Raw genomic sequence first — 22,164 nt, forward strand, 5'->3', positions numbered from 1 at the left:
ACTACATTTTCAAGTCTGGCTTTCATGGCTAGAGCTATGCAGAATTTGAAGACAAAGTATGTGTCCTCACAAATTAAATGCTACTGAAACAATGTGCATATTGAGGCATGTAAATAGAACAAATTTAATTTAGCTCCTCCTTGCATAGTTAGCCAGCTATTGTGTAAGTTACTTCACCTAACAATTCTTTCATGTGAGATGAAAAGATGGCCTCATTTTTTTGCAACTCCTGTGGACCTTGTCATTTAAAAAGTAATTTTAAGACAATTTAAGACAGGAGGGGATTAAAATGTGTTAAGTCACCATTTCTTATACATTTAATGAACATATAGGATGCTTAAGTATAAGGGATCCATCTCATAAATGTTATTCTATTTTGAGGGAAAGAAATTAAATCTAATGTGATGACAACTTGCCCTAAACATGCTTGTTTCAAAAGACTTGGGCATTAGAGTGTAAAAATAAAGAAGGGTTTTTATTCAAACCAAGTCATTTCCTGTTCATTTCATTGTATACATAAACTATTTCAGAGGTCAAGTAGTGGTGTTTGGGTTGTTCTTTGCTGGAAAAGCCAATATCTCCTTGAGTAGGAAGCCCTCATTAATCATTTGAACTAGCAGCACAAGGTAGATTCAGCCCAAATTGCTCCAATTTACCTCCTCCCATTTCAAGACTGATGCAAGTCAACAGATTACCAGCTACCATGTTTCTTCAAATCATTTCCTCCTAATGGTAAAAGGAGTTTAAAACTTGTGTCAAGATGGTCTTTCAGGATGTTAGTTCATCTTGTAATTGGCTTACTGAATAATTTTTTTCCTTGTCCTAACAACTTTTCCTTGATTCATTGGGCCCTTCTGGAGTGTGTAGTAAAGAAACTTAGGTTCCATAAGTTATTGTCCTAATAACTTATTATACAATGAAGTCATGAAATATCAGTATTTCCCTCCTACAGTGGTTGTGATGATTGGATTCAATGGCTGCAAAATACTCAGAATGTGGAAAGCTCATGAATAGAGGTTATTGTTCTATCACCATATCCTTATACTCACTGAAAGGTGTTTTTTTTTTTTTTTTGGTTTCTTCATTACATACCAGTAATGACATGGACTGGGGACCAAGCATTCAATATAGGGGCCTTTGGGGCACATCAAGATCCAAACTATAGCAGTACTTATTTCAGAATTATAAATATATGATTTTAGATTTTTAAAGCAAGAGCCAAGCACAGTAATTGGTTAAGTGCCTAGGACGAGAAAGCAAGCTGCACTGGGTTCTAATCCTGGCTCCATGTTATTAACTGAGACATTTAACCTCTCACAGCTTCAAATTCTTCTCTGCAAAATGGAGACCCAATCTACTCCAAAGAGTTTTTGAGATGATAAATGTCAAACTCCTAATACATCTAGTCAACAGTAAGTTTTCAGTATGCTAGTTTCTTTTAGCTACTGAAAATTACTTAGACTACTTCTCAAACTGTGACTTCTGAACCAGCAGTATTAACATCACCTGGGAACTTATCAGAAATTCACATTCCTGGGTCCACTTCAGACCTATAGCATCAGAAACGGGGGGTGAGGGCCAGCAATGTCTTTTAGCAAACCCTTCAGTGATTCTGATGTACTCATGTTTGAGAATCAACTAGCCTAGAATCTTACCAAGCTCTCTCATCTTTCTCAAAGAAGAAAACAAAAAGAAACCAAAAAAAGACCCCCCCAAAAAAAGCAAATCCATTTTATTAAAATAATTCAGATTAAGAACCAAAAGCTAAATGTAACTTGATTTTTCCTATATCCAAATTTTATTGAATTTATTTATTATTATTATTTATTGAATTTAGCAAAACTGAAGGTTTTAGAGCTTGTCACTCATCCTAGGAAGGAAATATATGGAATAAAATTAAGTTGAAATAATTCTAAAATTTAAATTTTGGTGTTTTTAGAGTTCACTAACATTCTAATTTTTTTCTTATATAAATCATAAAAAATTCTGATCAGATTCCTAAACTTAAGAAAATGTGAAAGCAACAAAGAGATGTCTGTAAAGTTGTCTGCAAGGAGATTTTGAAGGATATTATGGATATTAAATAAGTAAGTTTGAAGGGCTGGCGGTTTAGCTCAGTGGTAGAGTGCTTGCCAAGCATTTTGAAGCCTGAGTTCAATCCCTAGTCTGGAGGGGGAAAAAAAAAAGTCTGAAGCAAAAAGTATAATATGACTATGGCAAATATACAAAGACAACACTACTGGTTTTTAGTTTATTAATGCTGTTAATATTATTATCTACTTTTAAAAAATATACTTGTTGCACTAACTCATTCTTGCTCTTTCACAATGGGTTTGTAGAATTAAATAGTGAGGAAAAACAGAAAATTAAAAGTGTTTCTTCAATTATAGCCCCAGTTGTTTTACAAGACTTGAATGAATACATTGTGGGTAATTTCTGTGAACTCTTAACAATGCATCATTGTATATGTGGAAGGATTTTCATTCTAGTCTCAAAAAATTACTGAAGTGAAGACAGGCAGTTGTGTATGACCGTAATCCCAATGGGCTGGGAGGCTGAGGCAGCCTTGGCATCTTAGGCCCTAAGCAACTTAGCGAGACCCTGTCTCTTAATTAAATATTTTTAAAAGGGCTGGGGATAGAGCTCAGTGGTTAAGCACCCCTGGATTCAATCTCTGGTATCAAAAAAAAAAAAAGAAAAAAGTTACTGAAGCCAGTTCACTAAACAATTGTTTTTATACAAAGATTCCATCATCTTCACTGTTAGGACATTATCTGTTTTGTACCAGGATAAAATTATCATTTTGCATCAAACCTCCTGATAATCTCATATTTCAATAAATACTGGCAGAAACAGCCATATTTTCAATTTAGGGAGAATTAGTTTTAAGTTAATAAAACAAATAATTTTTTAACATGGACACAATACCTTTGTTTTAACTATTCATTTATTTTTATGTGGTGCTGAGGATTGAACCCAGTGCCTCACGTGTGCAAGGCAAGCACTCTACTACTTGGGTCACAACCCCAGCCCCAAAACAAATAATTTTTATTAGTATTACTAGTCTAGACAAATCCCTCTTTAAAGGATGCCTGATGGCTGGTACAATGGCACACTCCTTTAATCCCAGCACCTTGGGAGACTGAGACAGGAGGATCCCAAGTTTAAAGCCAGTCTCTAAGCAACTCAGTAAGAAACTGTCTCTAAATAAAATATATTTTTTAAAACATTTATTATAGTTGTAGGTGTACACAATGACCTTTATGTTATTTTTATGTGGTGCCAAGGATGGAACCCAGAGCCTCCCGTGTGCTAGGTGAGCACCTTACTTTACCACTGAACCACAACCCCAGCCCATCTAAATAAAATATTTTTAAAAAAGGCTGGGAATGTGGCTTAGTGGTTAAGCGCCCCTGGGTTCAATCCCCAGGACCCCCCCAAACCAAAAAAAAAAAAAACCGTTTGCATGTGTTTAATTTGCTCTTGCCCTTACTTATCTTAATTCTGTCTCTATGCTCAGTTTTTTCAGTCTATGAAATTAATTTGTTTTATTTGTCCCTGGGAAAAGTGTATATAAATATTTTAAAGTCACAGACATTATTTGGAGGCAATATATTTTATTACTTAAATATATCAATATTATATTTTTTGCAAAGAGCTGCTAAGATTTGGTTGGGGTTTTGATTTTTTTTTTTTTTGCCTATCTTTTTATGAATTTAGTCTGTGAACAGGAAAAATAGCAACACTGAAATCTAAATATATGCCCTAGATTCAAGTTGAATATAGTACAAACTTGTGTTGAGCTTAATACACACACACACAAATAATTAGACACGTACATATACATGGATAAATATACATACATTTTTATAGCTTTGTCTACTGGGATGTCAAGAGGTAGTGATGTCCCAATAGTAAGAAGCACTTCCAGTGTCCAGATTTTGGTTTCTTCATCCAGTACTAACCACATCTAATTCTGCTTAGCTAGCAAGATCAGGTGTAGTCAGCATGTTGGATTGTAGGCCCAGATCTTGGTTTTGAAATACTAACAAAAGGAAGTAGGTTCCTTAGAAAAGGGCTGATTCTAAGGCTGGGGCAATGAATATAAAAGATGAGCTCAGGGCATCTTGTAGTGCCAGAGAATAAGGCAGTGCTAAAAAAATCAAGAGGATTTGTCAAAGGGACAAAGCAGCCAACCTAACACAATTCCCAAAAACCAAGATGGAACAATGAGCAACAAAATATCACCCAAAGTATAAAATAAATACATGAGTCTATAAAGATACACATATTGAATAAGTAATCAAATTGATTTGGAGGGGAGACAACTCCTTCCTACAGAATTCCAAGTACTACATTCAGATGGTCCCCCTTCTAAGAGGTTCAACATAACCCTGCCCACCCCCTACTGGACTTGCCCACAGGACTGGACTTGGTGACTGGTTCCCAAAGAACAAAATATCAAAAGGGGAAAATAGTAACTTACATTGGAGAAACCCAACTTCTTACCTAAGACCTTACCTGAATGTCCCAAGTTAATACAATAAGTTGGTAGCATGTAACTCCTGATAGGATACATTGTGAAGGACCCTTTACCTCTGTGGTATTCTTCCTAAAAATCCATAACCCCAATCTAATCATGAGGAAAATATCATATAAACCCAGAGGAAGGGACACTCCACAAACACTTGACCAGTATTCCTTAAAACTGTCAGGGTTATGCAAAACAAGAAAGACTGAGGAACCACCACAGACCAGAGGCTAATTTGGCATCATGACTCATGCCTAATGCAATGTGGTATCCTAGATTGGACCTGTAAAAGAAAAATTACATTAATGGGAAAATCTGAAGAATAATGTATAGTTAACAGTAATTATCAATGTTGTTTTTTTAGTCCTGACAAATGTTTGGTTGTAGAAAATGTTAATAACAGGCAGAACTGAGGGAAGGGTATAGAGAAACTCTCTAAATTATCTTTGCAACTTTTCTTTAAGTCTAAAGTTATTCCAAGATAAATTTATTTTTTAAAAAATACAAAAACTGTTTCTATTATTTTTTGTATATTTTATGACCATAAACTAAACAGCTTATAGGCTTTGCTGGTCCTTGTACTTGCCTAGCATGTGTGAAGCCTGGGTTCAATCCCCATACCACCAGGGGAAAAAAAGTTAAAAAGTGATAATGGATGGCAAAACTGTACCTTCTACAAAACTTTGAAATAAAGTATCAATCAAGATTTCTAGGCACTCAAATTGAAGCCCAGTTTGCTCATTTAGCCACAAGGTGTATACCTGACTTGTCTAACAGGATATACATCTTTTAGCAGAATTGCTGCCACCATCTCAAGTTTGGGAAGACATTAGATTTTCAGCAATAACACATATTCAAAGTTAGGAATGTGGCCCTTTCTCCAGAACATAACTTTCCTTCTGCCCAGTTCTGGCTATAATGACTTACAAGGGAACATCTCTGTGTTGCCCTTTTCTTTCTAAGCAATTTATACATGGCTCAGGGTCCTGGGTGAGGGAAAGTCAACTGTCAGTGGTAAGCAAAGACCAGTATGGGAACACAGCTGAACATCCCATGGAGTTGAAAAGTTTTCAACAGACATAGCTGGACAAGGTGGTCCACACCTGTAGTCCCAGCAACTTAGGAGCCTAAGGCAGGAGGATCACAGGTTTCAGATGAGTCTCAGCAACTCAGCGAGACCCAATCTCAAAATAAAAACAACAAAAACCATTCCTAGATATTGTCAGAAGCAGCCGAAGTTTTCTGAGATTTGCTCTTAAAGATCTGTTAATAATTTCCAGTGTAAAAAAGAGATCTATAAAAGACAGTTCTTTGCATCTTGCCTTTTCTACCCCTTTTGACTCCACAATTAAAGAATTAAACAAAAAAAAAAAACAATATGGAGAATAATTTTTTTATTCAGACCACAATTTGGAAAAGTTATAGTCTTTAAAATATTCCAGAGTCTACTATGAGGAGGAATGAGTACTAGGTAATAAACATTGAAACAATAGCATATAGTGCTTTGGTGTGTTATGCTAAATAACTTTTCATTTGTTTCATTAAATCCATCTTTTCTCCATTTGGGCAGAGTTTATAGTAAATGATGACATTTGTTGTAAGGGTGGTTGGTTAAATGGGAATGGCTGTGCTTCTGAACCCTGCTCACGTTACCTTCTAGGCATCACAGAATACTTAGATATTCTAGGTTTGCTCCCTAAGAGCTTACCAGATGATAGTTCCAATTTTATAAAGGAAATAGACAAGGAAATGTTGTCCTTGTAACTGCGTGACTCATTTATAGGCTTAATGGGCTTCAGTAATTAAAACAGAGAAAGAATAAGGTCAGTTTCTTCCAGGAATAAATGTGTATTTAAAATGTCATGATAGGGCTGGGGATATAGTTCAGTTGGTAGAGTACTTGCTTCATATGTACAAAGCCCTGGGTTCAATCCCCAGCAACACACACACACACACACACACACACACACACACACACACACCAGTGTCATGATAAATGATACTTTAAATGAAGATTTTTACATATTTTCAAATAAGATGATGTTGAATAGCCCTTATAATTCATTTTATGTTTGATGTTTTTTTTTTTTTGTAAATGTAGTTGTGAAAATTGAGTTACATACTCATTTCAAAAAGTTTTCCCTTAACACATACCTGTTTTTGAGATTGATCAAGTGTTGGTCCAGTAAGGCAGTAATGTCCACCTGAGAAGGCATTTTTTTTTTTTTTTTTACTTTGAGGTTTTAAGGTTATAATATAGTCTTGTAAGGTCTTCAACTGACCCTTTCACAAAAATAAGGCAGCTTATGCAGTGAAAACATTAGGGTTTTTTTGGCAAAGGTTATATTCTTTCATCCTCATTTGCCTCCAAATGTCAGAATCTTCTTTAAAGTTAAAGATCAGTTTTTTCTTCATAACGACACCAGCATGCAGCTCGTTGGCTGTCCAGGTACGGTTTACAACCTAGATGGATGACACTGTCAAACAAGAGCTCCACTGTTGTTTCACATGCTGAAAAAGAGGAAAATGTGATTACTGTTGGGCAATTGCAAAGCATCACTTTTTTCAACTGTTACTTGTTAAACACGAGCCATTCACATTCCTAGTGTGCATCCAAACAACTTAGGTGAAAGTCACCTCAACCCTCTCACACTGGCAGGACATATCTGCAGACTTTCAGTTTTAGTCTCTTTTCCATGTCTTTTTCTTTCTTCTTCTTTTTTTGGGAGCATTTAACTGTTCAAACCGATTTTTTTGTACTAGACAGGTAATGAACTTTACTAAAACACTGATCAGTTAATCAAGGTTAACTTTTTTTTATTTATCACTAATAGAGATTTCTGATAACTCCTAAATTTGCATTTCAAGGAAAAGATTTTTTTTTTTACATTGTAGTGTTGGGAATCAAACTCAGGGCCTCACCCATGCTAAGCATACACTCTACCACTGAACTATAATACATCTTTCCCCTAGCCCTGGAAAGATGTATTAGGTGCAGAAGAAATAAAGTTTAAACAGAAACTTCAAAATATGTCATTATGGCCAGTGGATTCTTAAAAATGATCACACATCACTTAACACACTTAAAGTACACCTGTAATCCCGGCCTCAGGAAGCCGAGACAGGAGGATTATCAGTTTGAGGACAGCCTGGACAATGTAGCAAAACTCTGTCTCAGAATTGAAATTAAAAAGGGCCAGGGGTGTAGCTCAGTGGAAGAGCACTCCTGGATTCAATCCCACATACCACAATCACAACAAAATACACCAAAAGATGTTTAAAGTAAATGCAATCCAGTCTCTTTCTTTACTAATACCAAATTTGGCTTATTGGTCAGTAGACACAGGAATCAAAAGTGTTTCTTCCTTGATAGGATTTTTAAATTTCTTTAAAGTTAAGAAAAAGAAAAGGAAACTATAAAAAAGGTAATGGAAGCAAGATGTTGTGGCACATTCCTATAATACCAGCAATTTGGGAGGCTGAGGCAGGAAGATCACCAAAATAATGGCTAGCCTGGGCAACTTAGCAAGACCCTGTCTCAAAATAAAAAAACTAAAAGGGATGGGATGTAGCTCAGTGATAGAATGCTCCTAGAATCAATCCCCAATACCATTCCTTTTCTTATTTAAGAAAACAGAAACATCCAAATGAGATTATTTCAACATTTACAGAGATGTGGCACAAGATGGCTTTGGTGTTCAAATACTTTCAGTTTCAAATATTCATGATAAGGAAGAATCTTTTTATTAAAATCATAACACTTTATTTTTTAAAGTTCTCCAAAAGATTGTGCCATTAAGGAGCACAACCAACCAAGGAAATACAAAGGCTAGACTATTAAGGAGATTGAAAGAAAATTGGTTTCATCATTTAGCCACATTCCTATGTCCTCCTTAGAGAACAGGAAATGCATCCATCTTCTACGCCTCAGCTGTGCACTAGTTTACCTTCGCCAAAAGCATGCAAGGGGACAGAGGTGGCAAATTCAAGCTTCACCAGGTACAGAGATTTCATCCTGTACAGTTATTAGGATTTAGGGATAAAAGCTATGACTATTTATGGGAATACTCTAAACAAAACAAGTCTCATTGTCAGATAGTCTAAAGTCTAACTTTCTGAACTTCAGTTCTCTTCCTTGAAAAATAGGGATAACACCACCTCCTTCTTTGGATTTTTGTATCAAATGGAAACATGAAGATACTATCCAGCATAGTATCTTAAGGTAAATGATTAAGAATATTAGTTTCCTTTCCTGCCCCTCTCATTGCCCTTTCTCTTCTGATTTCAATGTATAGCACATTCTTCAGCTTGACAGTAGAGAAATCTTATACCTACTACTACAACTACTACTTTAATACTGATTTACATTTCACAAATATTTTAGGTTTCCCCTATGACAACTCTTTATTTCATAAATGAGGATACAAAAGCTCCTTTTCCCTTTGCTGATTTGCATTGCATCCCTTCACCACAATATATCACAGTGGTGCCTATGACTATTCGAGGAGACCTGTGAGTCCTCCTAGCATATCACTGAACCTAGGGGTGTGGTCTGGGGGGACCCTCCCAACATGGATACAAAAGGAGAAGGTAAGACTCAAATCTTCTAGAATGTCCTCCAAAATCAGTGTCCTAATACTCTCAAATTCACTAGTGCTATCATCTGAACATTTGTGTTCCTCTAAAAATTTTTGTGTTGAAATCCTAACCTCCAAGATGTTGAATTAGGTGGTGAGCCCTGTGGGAGATGAATAGGTCAAAAGAGTGGATCCCCCCAAAATGGCATAACTCCTCTTATAAAAGAGGCCCCAGAGAACTGCCTAATCCCTTCCACCATGTGATGACACAGCTAGAAGGTACCTCTAGGAACCAGGGAGTAGGCCCTCACAGGACAATGAATCTGCCAGTGCCTTGATCTTGTACTTCTCACACCCCAGAATTATGAGAAATGAATCTCTATTGTTTCTACATTACTAGGTCTATTGTAGTTTGTTTGTTAGTAGACCCAGTGGATTAAGACAACTGGATTCGGGTTTCAATTTAGGTTCTGAATGATTAGAGTCATATTCCAGGGTACAAGGATGAATAATTCTCTCTTTCTGCCTCAGACACCTTCCTCCAAGTTTTCCTAGCACTTTTTTTTTTCCATCCCTAAACCACCAGAACATTCTTACCCTGAACATGCTGAGTTAATCCCAGTGTTTTTTGCACATCTCGGCAGATCTTGGAGAGGCAATACTGGAATTCCTCGTCACAGTCATTCTTGCTCTTGCCACAGGTCTCATAACACCTGTCGTGTTGGTTGCAGCACTTTGTAAGGGAAGGGATGCCAATGTTAAGCTGAAAGAGGCATTTAGGTAGATTATTGTTAATGAAATGCAAACATCCTCTCCTAAAGTACTACATTCAAATAGACTTAATAGAAGTAAATGACAATGACTACTATGTAGAAAACTCACAAACCCATTTCTACCTTCAGGTGTGTCCCATGTAACAAACCTTTTTACCCAGACCCACCTATGGGACGGTGTCTCTGGCATGCCTCACTGTTCTCTATTTTTCAATGTTAGAATACTCAATTTCCCACCAGCAACAAAAACAACTTCCTACTGTCCAAACATAAAACATAACTTTAAAAGAAAAAGATAAGGTCAAAGATATTAAGGGATTTCTACAAAAGCTAGGTAAGTTTGATTTTTTAGTATTTTCAAAGTGTTTTTTTTTAACCTCCTAACAAATAAAATGTGCTTTTTTGTGAAATTTCACAGAAAATTTTAAATATCTAGAACTCAAATATTGGTTGTTTCCTAAGCTTTTGATATTTATCCATTCTCCACAAACATCACTATTTTGAATGTACAACTCTTATTTATTTTAAAGAATTCACAAAACTTTTTTGTGTAGGAATCATTCTCATAAACATTTTTTTTCCTATAATTATGGGCTCAGGTCCAGTGTCCCCAACAACTGCCACTGAGCCTTGTTTTTATATAGAACACATGTTTTATTTATATTTCCCCCCTAGTATTACTCTTTTATTTTAAACTTTAAAATTGTGTTTTAAAATATAATTTAAGTGATATAATTTAATTTAAATGATATTAATGTAAACAAGATCAATTTTACACCATTTTGTTTTTTCTAAGAATTAAACGTTTTGCCAAAAAAAAATGTAATAAACCTAATCATTACTACAACAAGCAAAATTATTTGTAAGCCTAGGAATACACAAAGTCTTACACTGTCAAAATTATTAAAACAAAAACCACCAGTCATAATACTTACCAAAGAAAAAATAATACTTACATGAACACCAAACAGCGGAGAGCCACATCCATTTGGAGGGGAGGGTTTATAACCATAACGTGGAAAAGGCTTAGATCCTATAAAATATAAATGGTATCATAATTAATTTTCAATATTAACAAAAATAAAATATATATACTTTAAAAGGTCTGCAATGTACTTAATTCTTGGAAATATTTAGTGTTTAATTGGATGGCAACATCAGTGATCATGTTTTTATTTTGATAAACACTAAGAATACTAATTTTGTTATTTCTCTTTTGGTGAAGAATGTGGAACATATACAAAGATGCACATATATACATAGACACAAATAAAGCAGTTTATAAAATGCAATTACTGTTTACAAACCTATGCTGTAAAAAAACATAGAAAAACTTATCCTGGACTTCTAGAGATTTCAAAGGTACATTCCAGGTTGGGTCCATATGTATAAAAGATAAAGCCAGCCTATTTTCCAATGCATTTCAACACTTGACTTATTTAGGATAAAATCTTGTAAGGCAAAAATTTCTTCAACCCTCAGAAAATGCTCCCCTACACACAAACCTCAATAACCACTAACAGGTTTAATCAGGCAGAGCCTAAAGCTAAGGAAGACAGGGTCATTCAATGATCACTTAATAACTTTAATACCATTATAAGATATTACAGGACTGCCCCCACTCCAGCCATCTGTTTCACGAATATTACAGCTAATGAAAAAGTCAAGAGGGCATTTGGGGAATTATATTACTCTAGCTATGCTATAATTCCTAATAGCACCAGTGGCTCAGTAAAAAAGAGAAAGATGACATTATCAAACCAATCTTAAATTTTGAAGGGTACTTCAGAAATACCTCATGTAATACAGAAATACCTCATGTAATACCAGATAGTCACCAACTGTCTCCTTGAATGTTTCCCACAGACCTCCTACCTCAAGAAATAACCTACTCCACTATGAATGGCACCAATTGTTAACATGTTGGTTCTTCTGCCTTCTGGTATTATTAATCCATTTTAAACGTATTAATCCACTGATGAGGTTACAGCTTTCATGATCATACCATCTCTGAACACTGTCTAAAACATTACCTTTTCAGGGGACACCTCATACCCAAAGCACAACATACTTCAAAGATGAATACTTAGGAGAGACCTAAAGTATTCCACTAACTTTCATTCAAGCAGCATTTATTGCTAGAAGACTTAAAATAAAGAGAAGGTTACCCTCCAAAAGTAAAGGAAGGAGGGAAAAGAAGCAACTCTTTTGGTAATCAACCATCTGAATAAGTAACTCACTCAAAGTAATGATTGAAAAATGGTTTGAGTTGCTAAGAAGTTTCCTGCTAAGTTGTGATGACCGAGAAGCTTCGAGGGGATAACCTCATAAAGAAACAAAACAACAGCCTGTTCCACCCATTTTGAAGAAACAATGTGTACAAAATGGAATGATTAAAATAAGTCTAGAAAACGGAGTCTGATGACAGAACTGGCGTCTAGTTTTTACAGCCCCATTCAGGAAGAGGGGTTGTTTCAGGGCCCTCAGAAGCTGAAGGTAAATGCTCAGACTATCACCTCAGTCATGATCCTTCAACTCTTATCTCCTGAGTTTACCTTCATTTCTAAGAAAACTGATTTAGCTTCCCATTCAAAAGGACTTACATAAGGGGATATATTAATCACTTGGATGTCTAATGGGCCTCTAAAGATGTCCTTTCTGACATTCACCACAAAACTATTCCATCCAGTTCTCTCTTCTCAGTTAATGGCAACTCCAGACTTCCAGATGCTTACAGCAAAAAATCCTAGCCATTCTTGATTCTATTTTCTTTCACCCCACATTCGATTCAACATACTCTGTTGGTTTTACCTTCAAAATGTTCATGATCTAACTAATTCTTACCAATTCCACTAATGCCATCCTATTCCAAACCACCACAGATTATTGCCATAATCGCTAGACTTTGGTTTCCCCACCTCATACCACTCCCAACCATGGTCCAATCTTAGCACTGAATCTGAGTGATCTCACTGAATTATACATTAGATCAAGTCTTTCTTGTACTCAAAATCTCTCCAGTGGTTCCTCATCTTATTCAGAATAAAAACCAAAGTCTGTAAACCTTAAAAACTCTATATAATCTGGCCTTCTATGACTTCTGACCACATCTCCTTACTTCTCTCTCCATTTCATCACATCTGATCTTTTGCTGTTTTACAGATACTCCTGGTCTGCTCCTGATGCCTGGGGACATCTGAACCTGCTATTGCCCTACACAGATGTTTGTGGGAGGCCATCCTCGCACGAGATTTGGTTTCCTCCCTGGCTGGGCGAGAGGCGTTTTAGGCACATCTTGTGTCCAGAGCTTTCCCCACCCTGCTCAGGTCCAAGGGCTTATCCGTGTGGAGGCGTATCTGGCCACTACCCTGAAGACCCAATCGTCACCCATGACCTTGGGACGCTGCCCCCCTTAATCTTCATTGGATGGGATTTTCCCCAGAATTTTTTGTTCCCCAATAAAAGTCCACTCCCTGGCGTGTTCTTTCTTTCTCTCTCTCTCTTTCTCTCTTTCTCTTTCTCTCTCTCTCTCTCTCTCTCTCTCTCTCTCTCTCTCTCTCTCTCTTCCCTTCAGTAAACCTCCATACCACAATAGGTGGCTGGAGGCTGGAACAAGGAGGAGCCGTCCTGGAGCTGGTTTAAAGGTAATTAGAGTCTTGTCTCTTTAATTCAAAACTCCCTAGAGATTTCTCACGTTTGGAACCTTCATTCACGAAGCCGGTGCTGGTTGTGGGCTAAACATGCTCTTCCTCCTGATATTAGCAATCTGCTCCTTCATTGCTATAGTCTCAAATGTGATAGTCTTAGGAAGAGGGATCTCTGCAAGATGAGTAGTTCTCGAGAGTGGAATGCTCATGAATGGAATTAGTCCCATTATAAAAAAGGCTCAAGAACTGCTTTGCTCCTTCACCCATGTCAGGACACAGCAAGAAGATTCCATCCTTCAAAACCAGGAATTGGTGTCCCTAACAAGACACTGAATCTGTTAGTACCTTGAAGTTATACTTTCCAACATCCAGAACTGTGAGAAATGCATTTCTGTTGTTCATAAGACACACAGCTGATGGCATTTTCTTACAGTATCCCAAATACACTAAGACGTTTAATTCTCAGCAAGGCCTTTCCTGACCATATCATTTGTAACACACATGACTTCTAATCTTTTTAAAATGTGGCACTCCAGAGGCTGGAGTTGCAGCTCAGCAGTGGTAGAGTACTTGCCTAGCACATGCAAGGCAATGGGTTAGATTCTCAGCAATAAGTAAATAAAATAAAGTAAATAAGTAAATAAAATAAAGGTCCATCAACAATTAAAAAATATTTAATAATAACAACAACAAAAATGTGGCACCCCAAACTGAACATCATTAGCTATGTTGGGCCTATCACACCCCTTGGATTTTTATTTATTTATTTTGCATTTCTGAGGATTAAACCCCAGGATGCTCTATCACTGAGCTACATCCCCAGCAACCCCTTCCCCTTATTTTGAAACTAAATTGTCCAGGCTAGCCTCAAACTTGTCATCCTCCTGCCTTAGCCTTCCCAGTCTCTGGGATTGGAAGCATGCATCATACAACCAGTTCCTATTACCCTTTTTAATCCTAATTTTTTATTCTAATTTGTTATATAGGATAGCAGAATGAATTATAATTCATATTACACATATAGCGCACAATTTTTCACATATCTAGTTTATACAAAGTATATTCACACCATTCATGTCTTCATACTTGTACTTAGGATAATGATGTCCATCTCATTCCACCATCTTCCTATTACCCTTTTGAGACAATTATGAAAAAAAACCTCATATTAATAGAGCCTGAGACAGCAAGACAGCATACGTTTCAGCTGTGCCTCAGAACTAACATGCATAAAAGAAGGAACAAAAATAACATTAGTTCTTTCTAAAATGAACTTTTAATATCTACTGCTAGAGACTTAGTCCTTTAGCAATTGAATTTTTGAGTAACCCATTAGTCCATCAATCCATTAACTGCAGAAATGTATTAACCCATTCACAAGGGCAGAGCTCTAATCATCTCTTAAAGGTTCCACTTTTTAATACTGCATCTCATCATGGGAAATAAATTTCAACATGGGTTTTGGAGGTGACAAACCATATTCAAATCATAGCAGGGAGAGGCTGTCATATTCTTAGGAAATCCTTTCAGTTCCTCAAACATTATCAGAAAGCTCCCTCTTGTCAGGGGTTTTAACAACTAACTGTTCAAAATGTTTAGCAACTTTTCTAGAGATACACATTAAGCAATGGGTCGCATTGTGAATCTGAAGAGTACAACAAACACCCAGCATGTTCAGAAAGCCTGGAAACAGAAAAAATAAGATGTTTACTATTCATATTTCTCAGGTTCACAATTAGACTTAATGGTTCAAATTTAGAAGTGTTTTCCCTAAAATGGTGTCTGGAAGTTGAAGGAAAATAAAAAAAAAAAAAAAGGATTGAGCTTACTGTATGAAAGTGATACTGATTTGCCTATGTGTTCAACTTTTCAGACACCTGGTAAGTTCCCCCTCCACCTACCAGTTTACAGATTTCTGGCACCTCTTCCTATTCTGTTCGAACAATACTATTATCCTCAGCAACTGACACTAGGCTAGAGTTTTGAAGGCACTGTCTCAACTGTCTACTTTTCCCCTTTTTACCAGGAAGATATTTTCCTCAACGTTCACCAATAGCAGTACTTATACATTTTCCTCCCATGGTATTTTATTTAAAGCCATACAATTTTCTTCTATTTCAATTCTATAAAAACAGTCATTGACATTTTAATGAGATGTAATGATAGTGATACACATATACATGTTATATTAATACACATAGACATGTTCTTATTTTGTATATATTTCTCATTTTAAATATGAGAATGATCAGAAGCAAATAAACACACCCACTCTAAAGGAATAAAGAGTGACATAGATATAAAGAGTAACAACAGGTGAAAACAAACATGGAGGCTAGGAGTTTAGGAGATTGTTATCTTAATCGAAGAGTGTTTATAATTGTTCTGAGGAAAAAAGATAAAACTGGGTAATAAAGATTCAATATCTACTGATTTGAAACATTAGATAATAACTCTGTTGTGATTTGGATATGAGGTGTCCCCCAAATGTTCATATGTAAGATAATGCAAGAATGTGCAGAAGGGAAATGATTAGATTATGAGGGCTACAACTAACAGTGGATTATCCACCAAAAGGATATCTATACTGGATGGTAACTACAGACAAGTAGGGTGTGGCTGGAGGAAGTAGGTCACCTGGGACTGCCTTTGAACGTTGTCTTTTGTCTCTGACATCTTATTTTCTCCTCTTCTTCCTGCAGCTTGCCACCACCACACCCTTCCACCATGACAGTCTGCCTCAACTTGGGCCCAGAACAATGGAGGCAGCAGACTATGGACTGAACCTCTGAAATAAAAATAAACTTTTCCTTTTCTAAGGTTTTTCTTGTCAGGTATTTTGGTCACGGTGACAAAAGCTGACTAAACTAACATTATAAAATAAATGCTGGTAAAACCGGTTCCCTAGTATAAGAAGCAAAATGGGCACGTGTATTTAGTGTTTGGTTTCTTTGGAAGCATCCTGCTAATTTCACTTCCTCAGAGAGGCCTTCCAAAAGCTCACCCATTTAAAATAACACCCACTCCCTTTCATATCCACTTTACATACAGGGGTTGGCTTTATTTTTCTTTCAGGCATTTATCAACCAAATTAAAATAATAGGACAGGAACTTTGTTTTCCTCACCTAGAATATTCCTAGCACTAATGAGCACCCAAGAAATTACTTAATAAAAAAAAAATGGGAAATATTCTTTGCTGAAATTAAAATATTCTTTAGCCATAGCAAAACGCAAAATTGCTAGTTTCCTGAAACATTTTAAATTGTTTTAAAGTTCTAAATTCACCTTCATGTTGAAACAATTATTTCTGAATAAATTATTCATTATTTGTTAAAGTTCATTTGGACACCAAAATTATAAATATATTAATTTAATTTTAAATGTTGTTGTAAGTGGTGTTTTAAGCTGCTGAACATTTAAAAGTTTAGCATTTCTACTAGTGCTAGCTTTTACAAAGCAAACAAAAACTCAATAACAGAAGAAAGGAAATTAGAATCAAACCAAAACATCACAATGTACTGGAGCCACTATACCCTAAGCTTTATAAGTACATACATAAAGCTAAGAAAATGAAGAGATAGGGGGAGGAATTAAAAGCAAACAAAGCACAGAAAGACCAGTCTTGGGAGACTTCATTAATTTCATTTTTTACTTAAGCAGTATTTCCTTTTCTTGATGTCTTATCATATGTATAGACAACTGAAATCTAAATATTTACATGGTCTGAGACATTAGTTCTTTTCTACATACTTTTTCCTAGATTTAACATAAATACCCCCAAACAGATCAACTTTTTTTCACCTGAAAGAATATGAAGCAGATCAGAAGCAGAAGGGGAAGGCAGCTGGGTCACACAAAATCTCACCACCTGTTTTGTAGGAAGTATAATGGTAGAATCCCAACCTGCATTCACAAACACTGGAAACTAAACCCAGCATCATTAATCTCCATAGGGTCAGTATGCCTCTTTGTTTTTCTAGTCCATTCACTTCTCTATTTTTCTCAAATTCCAACATCTCTGCTCCCATCATCTCAGTGGATGACCTTGAACACCTACCCACTTGACATCAAAATCCACATCTTTGACATCAAAACCCACATCTTCAACCTTCATCCTATTAACTGCTATCTGTTCTTGGCCAGTCCCTCTATGTACTAAAACCCATACTTCTCACTTACCCAAGATTAGACTGCAATAATTCTCTCAAGTGTTTCTACTTTCTATTCAATCATTCTCAAAAGCCCACAAATACCCTATTATCTTTCGTAATGCCCCAAACTATTCTTTTCATTTCAGCTAATGGCAACTCTGTACTAGTTTATCAGGCCAAAAATTGTGGTATCATTTAAAAAAAAAAAAAAAAAAAACAAACCTTACTCACACCCTACCTCCAAGCTGTCAGCAAAATCTACCTTCAAAATATATCCAAAATCCAACCACTGCTCATGCTTCTGTTGCTACCAACAAAGACAAAACCACCACTACCTTTTATCTAGACTCCCTGCAAGCATCAACCAGTTTCTATTGTGGGTCCCCACCCTGCTTGACCCTTTTAGTTGTCAGTAAAACAGTCAGAGGGATCCTCTTAAAATACAGATATCTGAGAGTAGAGCAAGACAAAAGCCCAAGGGAAGAATGGGGATGGGGTTTGAAATCAAACACCTTGTATATGTAATTTTGTCAAAATGAACCCAAATACTATGTATAATTATAATGCTCTAATAACAAAAATTAAGACCAAAAAAAAAAAAAAGTAGAGCAAGCCGATATGGGAGGGAGGTGGAAAGGGAAGGTACTAGGGAATAAGATTGATCGAATTATGTGAATATACAAATATGGCATAATGAATTCCACTATTACATATAATTATAATACACTATTAAAATTATATATGTAAAAAATTAAAATAATTCCTGAGGGGAGGGTAAAATGAAACAAACAAAAAATATACAGTCTATAATCCCAGCACCTGGGGAGGCTGAGGCAGAAGGATCCAAATTCAAGGCCAGCTGGGCAACCTACTGAGGCCCTGTCTCAAAAACAAACAAAACAAAACAAAACAAAGCAAAACCGCCGAGAACTAAAAAATAAAAATATTAAAAATTCAAAAAAAAAAAAAAAAAAGGTCTGGGGATGTAGCTCAGTGGTAGAAATGCAGTGATTCAAGACTCCTGGCTTCAATCCTTCATACTGCAAAAGATATGTGTATATGTTTGTGTTTCACTTAATGAAAAAAATTACATTCATAATTTTAAAATCTTTTTAGAAAACAATTTTTCTATTTTCCAAAGGAAACTAAAAATTTTTCTTCCTCAAATCTTCTCAGGTATCAAGGAGAAAAAAATTAAGAAAGGGTGGTAACTACCAATTTGTTCCCCTAAATAACTTTACTCTCAATAAAGCCTTTTTCCCACCCAAAGGTGGATGGCCAAAGTAAAGGAGCAAGTCTCTATAATGCCAGTCCCATAGGTAAAGCAAGCAGGGCCGAAGGCACCAAATCTGTGTACTTTAATCTGACTGCCATCCCCCACCATTAACTCCCTCATCCTGCTTTTTTTCCTTAAAGCTTCCTTGATCTCTTTATTGCAACTGAAAAACATCCCTTATTCCCTATGCTCCCCTACCTTTGGGATTTGTCTTTCTGCTTGGATCTGATTTGGTCTCGTGCCAAACCTATGAAAAATTGACTCATTGTTCCAGGAAGATTTCTCAAGTAACGGCAATTAAAAGAATAGCTTTCATTGAGTTGGAACTGTCAGTATGCTGGCTCTGAATCACATGTCCACTGAAAAGACATTACTTACCAAGAGACAAAAGGACCTTACTCTAAACTCCAAATGGCAAATTTTGTGAAGCTGGTGGAAGATGAAGACAGTAAAGGTAAAAGGAAAGATGAAGACAATCTTTTAATAGAAATAGTATCCATTCAACTTCAGAGATATTTTAAATGTAACTAAACTCTACTACTCTACTCTTTTTTTAATATGTATTTATTTATTTATGTATCTTTAGTTTTAGGTGGACACATTATTTTTGTTTTTATGTGGTGCCGAGGATCGAATCCAGTGCCTCATGCATGCTAGGTGAGCGCTCTACCACTGATCCACCACCCCAGCCCTACTACTCTACTATAACTAAGTATTTTTTTTAACTAAGTTTACGAAGATACTCTTTCCAAGTCTTTCCTATCTCTGTAAATGGCAACTGCATACTCCCTTTGGCTGGGGCCAAAACCTTCAGAGTCATCTGTGACTGGTCTTTCTGTGCTGTTCCCTCTGCCTGGAATGCTCTTTCTTCAAATTATCTCAATGTTACCATGTCCACTTTCATATTTCTTCTAAAATATTCTCTTCTTAGTGGGGGCTTTCCTGAACATCCTGTTTAAAAATCAAACTGCACTCAATTCAGCCACTGCTGTCTTCGCAGACTTACTGTTCTCAAAACACTGGCATAATATAGGCCATATCTGGCTCATTTCACTTATCAGTTTTCTGATGGTCTCTCCCTACCACAACAATTAGTAGAATGACACCTGACACAGTCGGGACCCTAATAATTTGTGTACTGAGTCAAAATGACTAAGTAAAATCATAACTTTTGCCTCAGGAATGGCTATCATTTAATCTTTAAATTACTCACTCACTTGTTCCAATAAGCTCTATAACATCTTCCTGATACATACTGGTAGTAACATTTAGGCATAAATTTTACAAGCAATAAATAAAACATGTCTCAGGGGCTGGGATTGTGGCTCAGTGGCAGAGAGAGCTTGCCTCACAAGTATGAGATGCGGGGTTCAATCTTCAGCATCACATGAAAATAAATAAATAAAATAAAGGTACTGTATCCATCTACAACTAAAAAACAAAACAACAACAACAAAAAAAAAAAACATGTCTCAGTACCTGTTCAGCACTTTAACACAAATAAGATGTAGCTCATTCTTTATCTTAGTTAACATAAACCTAGAAATTATTTGGAGAATTACAGGCAGCAGGTGGCATCACAGTTTTACATGATAAAGGTTTTAAGTTCACCTATACATACAATCTAGTTTTACCATTAAAGTGATGAAGTTTTCTATTGTTTTTCAGATACCAGCATTAACTAGACCCATATCTTGTGCTATCGTAACATTCTGAATCTCCAAACAGAAGTCCCAATGCTTGCGTGAACTACTAAAATATTTAAGCAGTCAAGTGATTAAAATAAAAACCAAAAACCTCTGACTAAAGTGAGTTTAGTACACTGCCACAAGTCCTCAGTTTCAAACAGAATTAAATAAAGTTTTTTAATATAATTAGTGAAAAATTACATTAATATTGACCAACAGTTAGGAGGGATCAGTGATATCCAAAGAAAGAGAGCTGTCAAAGTTTTACTAGACTATTTTCTAGAAGTTATCCGAACTCTCTCTCAACAACTGAATACACCAGAAATCTGTCCAAAGGTCGCAATTTATTTTCTGCAGCTTTGCAGAAAAAAAAAAAACAAAAAAACAAAAAACAAAAAACATTTAATACCAACTCTCGAAAAAGTGAATGGGGCATGATTTTAAAATTCTCGGTTAGCCCTGCATGTTCAGCTGACTCGTGTATCAGCGCCAAAATACAGAGCTAAAATCAGTCTGTTCCACTCAGTTCCCAGGATTCATACGTCAGTAAGTTCTTAGGCAATTCTGTGCAATTGCCGAGGGGGGGGAAAATAGTGGCAATGAAAGAACAGAGTACACAGGAACAGGACGCACTCCCGCGACCTCTTTCCTAACTAACAACAGTGGTGCGGACTTGTATCCAGGTTACTCAATTACAAGAATGGCAAGATTCTAGCAGTGGGTAATCTTTTCCACAGCCAAAGGACTCCGCCAAGGTCTGCCCTGCATCTGTCACTCTCGCACTTCCACGACCCAGCTCACCCCAATGCCCCTAGAAGCTCGCGGCTCGCCGGGCCTGGGTACCCTCTCACCGTCGCTGCACTTGTACTGGCAGAGCCCGTCCTCGCCTCCCAGGAGGTCCAAGGCGGCGTTCAGGTACGTGTCTATCTTGTGAATGCCGTTCCGGATGGTCTTCAGGGTGGCCCTCCAGTCGGTGGTCTGATCCTGCTCCTGGCACCTGACAGGGGCGGCCAGCAGGAGCAGGAAGACAAGTGCGGTCCGCGGAAGCACGGCCATCCGCGCAGTGCTGGGCCGCGTCCAGCCCCTGCCCCACCCGTCCGCGGAGCCCCCGGGGCGCCCTAGGCGACGGCGCGGGCTCCGGGCTCGTCGGCTCCCGGCCTCATGCCCACGCCTCCTTCTCGGCGGGCTGGCTGGCTGGCTCCAGCCGCCTTCGCACAGCTGCCGCGAGGAGGCGGTCTCCGCGTCCCCAGTTGCCAGCTCTGAGCCCAAGGCTCACGTGCGCGCCTGCGCCACAGCGTGGCGCGTCAGAGGCGCGAGCGCGCGCGGCGGCGGCTCCAGCGCCCACGTGGTAGCGCCAGCGCGCTCCCGAGACCTTCCGCCCGGGCCGGTATGAGAACCGCTTGAGCAGGCCTCTCCCCAGAAAGTAGTCAAATTATCCTGGTTTGGGAAGCAGTAGACACTACTACTTTTTAAAAGCCATCCGCGTGGTTGTACCATGTGGTCACTATGGGGAATGACCC

General features: G+C 37.3%; 2 protein-coding genes across 2 annotated transcripts in view; one reads left to right on the forward strand and one right to left on the reverse strand.

The window, feature by feature from the left end:
• Positions 1–5,907: 5,907 nt before the first annotated feature.
• On the reverse strand, positions 5,908–21,921 carry Pla2g12a (phospholipase A2 group XIIA). The gene is made up of 4 exons (XM_077803314.1): positions 21,496–21,921; positions 10,838–10,914; positions 9,706–9,871; positions 5,908–7,042 (listed from the first exon to the last, which is right to left on the reverse strand). The coding sequence occupies exons 1-4, from the start codon at positions 21,698–21,700 to the stop codon at positions 6,924–6,926; spliced, it is 567 nt and encodes a 188-aa protein (XP_077659440.1). The 5' UTR covers positions 21,701–21,921; the 3' UTR covers positions 5,908–6,923.
• The window catches only part of Gar1 (GAR1 ribonucleoprotein), a 70,825-nt gene continuing 70,130 nt past the window's right edge, over positions 21,470–22,164 (forward strand). Inside the window, exon 1 of the mRNA XM_026410623.2 lies at positions 21,470–21,559. The gene's annotated coding sequence lies outside the window, so the exon portion shown is untranslated. The remainder of the gene's footprint in view (positions 21,560–22,164) is intronic.

The sequence above is a fragment of the Urocitellus parryii genome, chromosome 10 (genome assembly GCF_045843805.1).
Source record: "Urocitellus parryii isolate mUroPar1 chromosome 10, mUroPar1.hap1, whole genome shotgun sequence".
In the NCBI taxonomy this organism is placed as follows: Eukaryota; Metazoa; Chordata; class Mammalia; order Rodentia; family Sciuridae; genus Urocitellus; species Urocitellus parryii.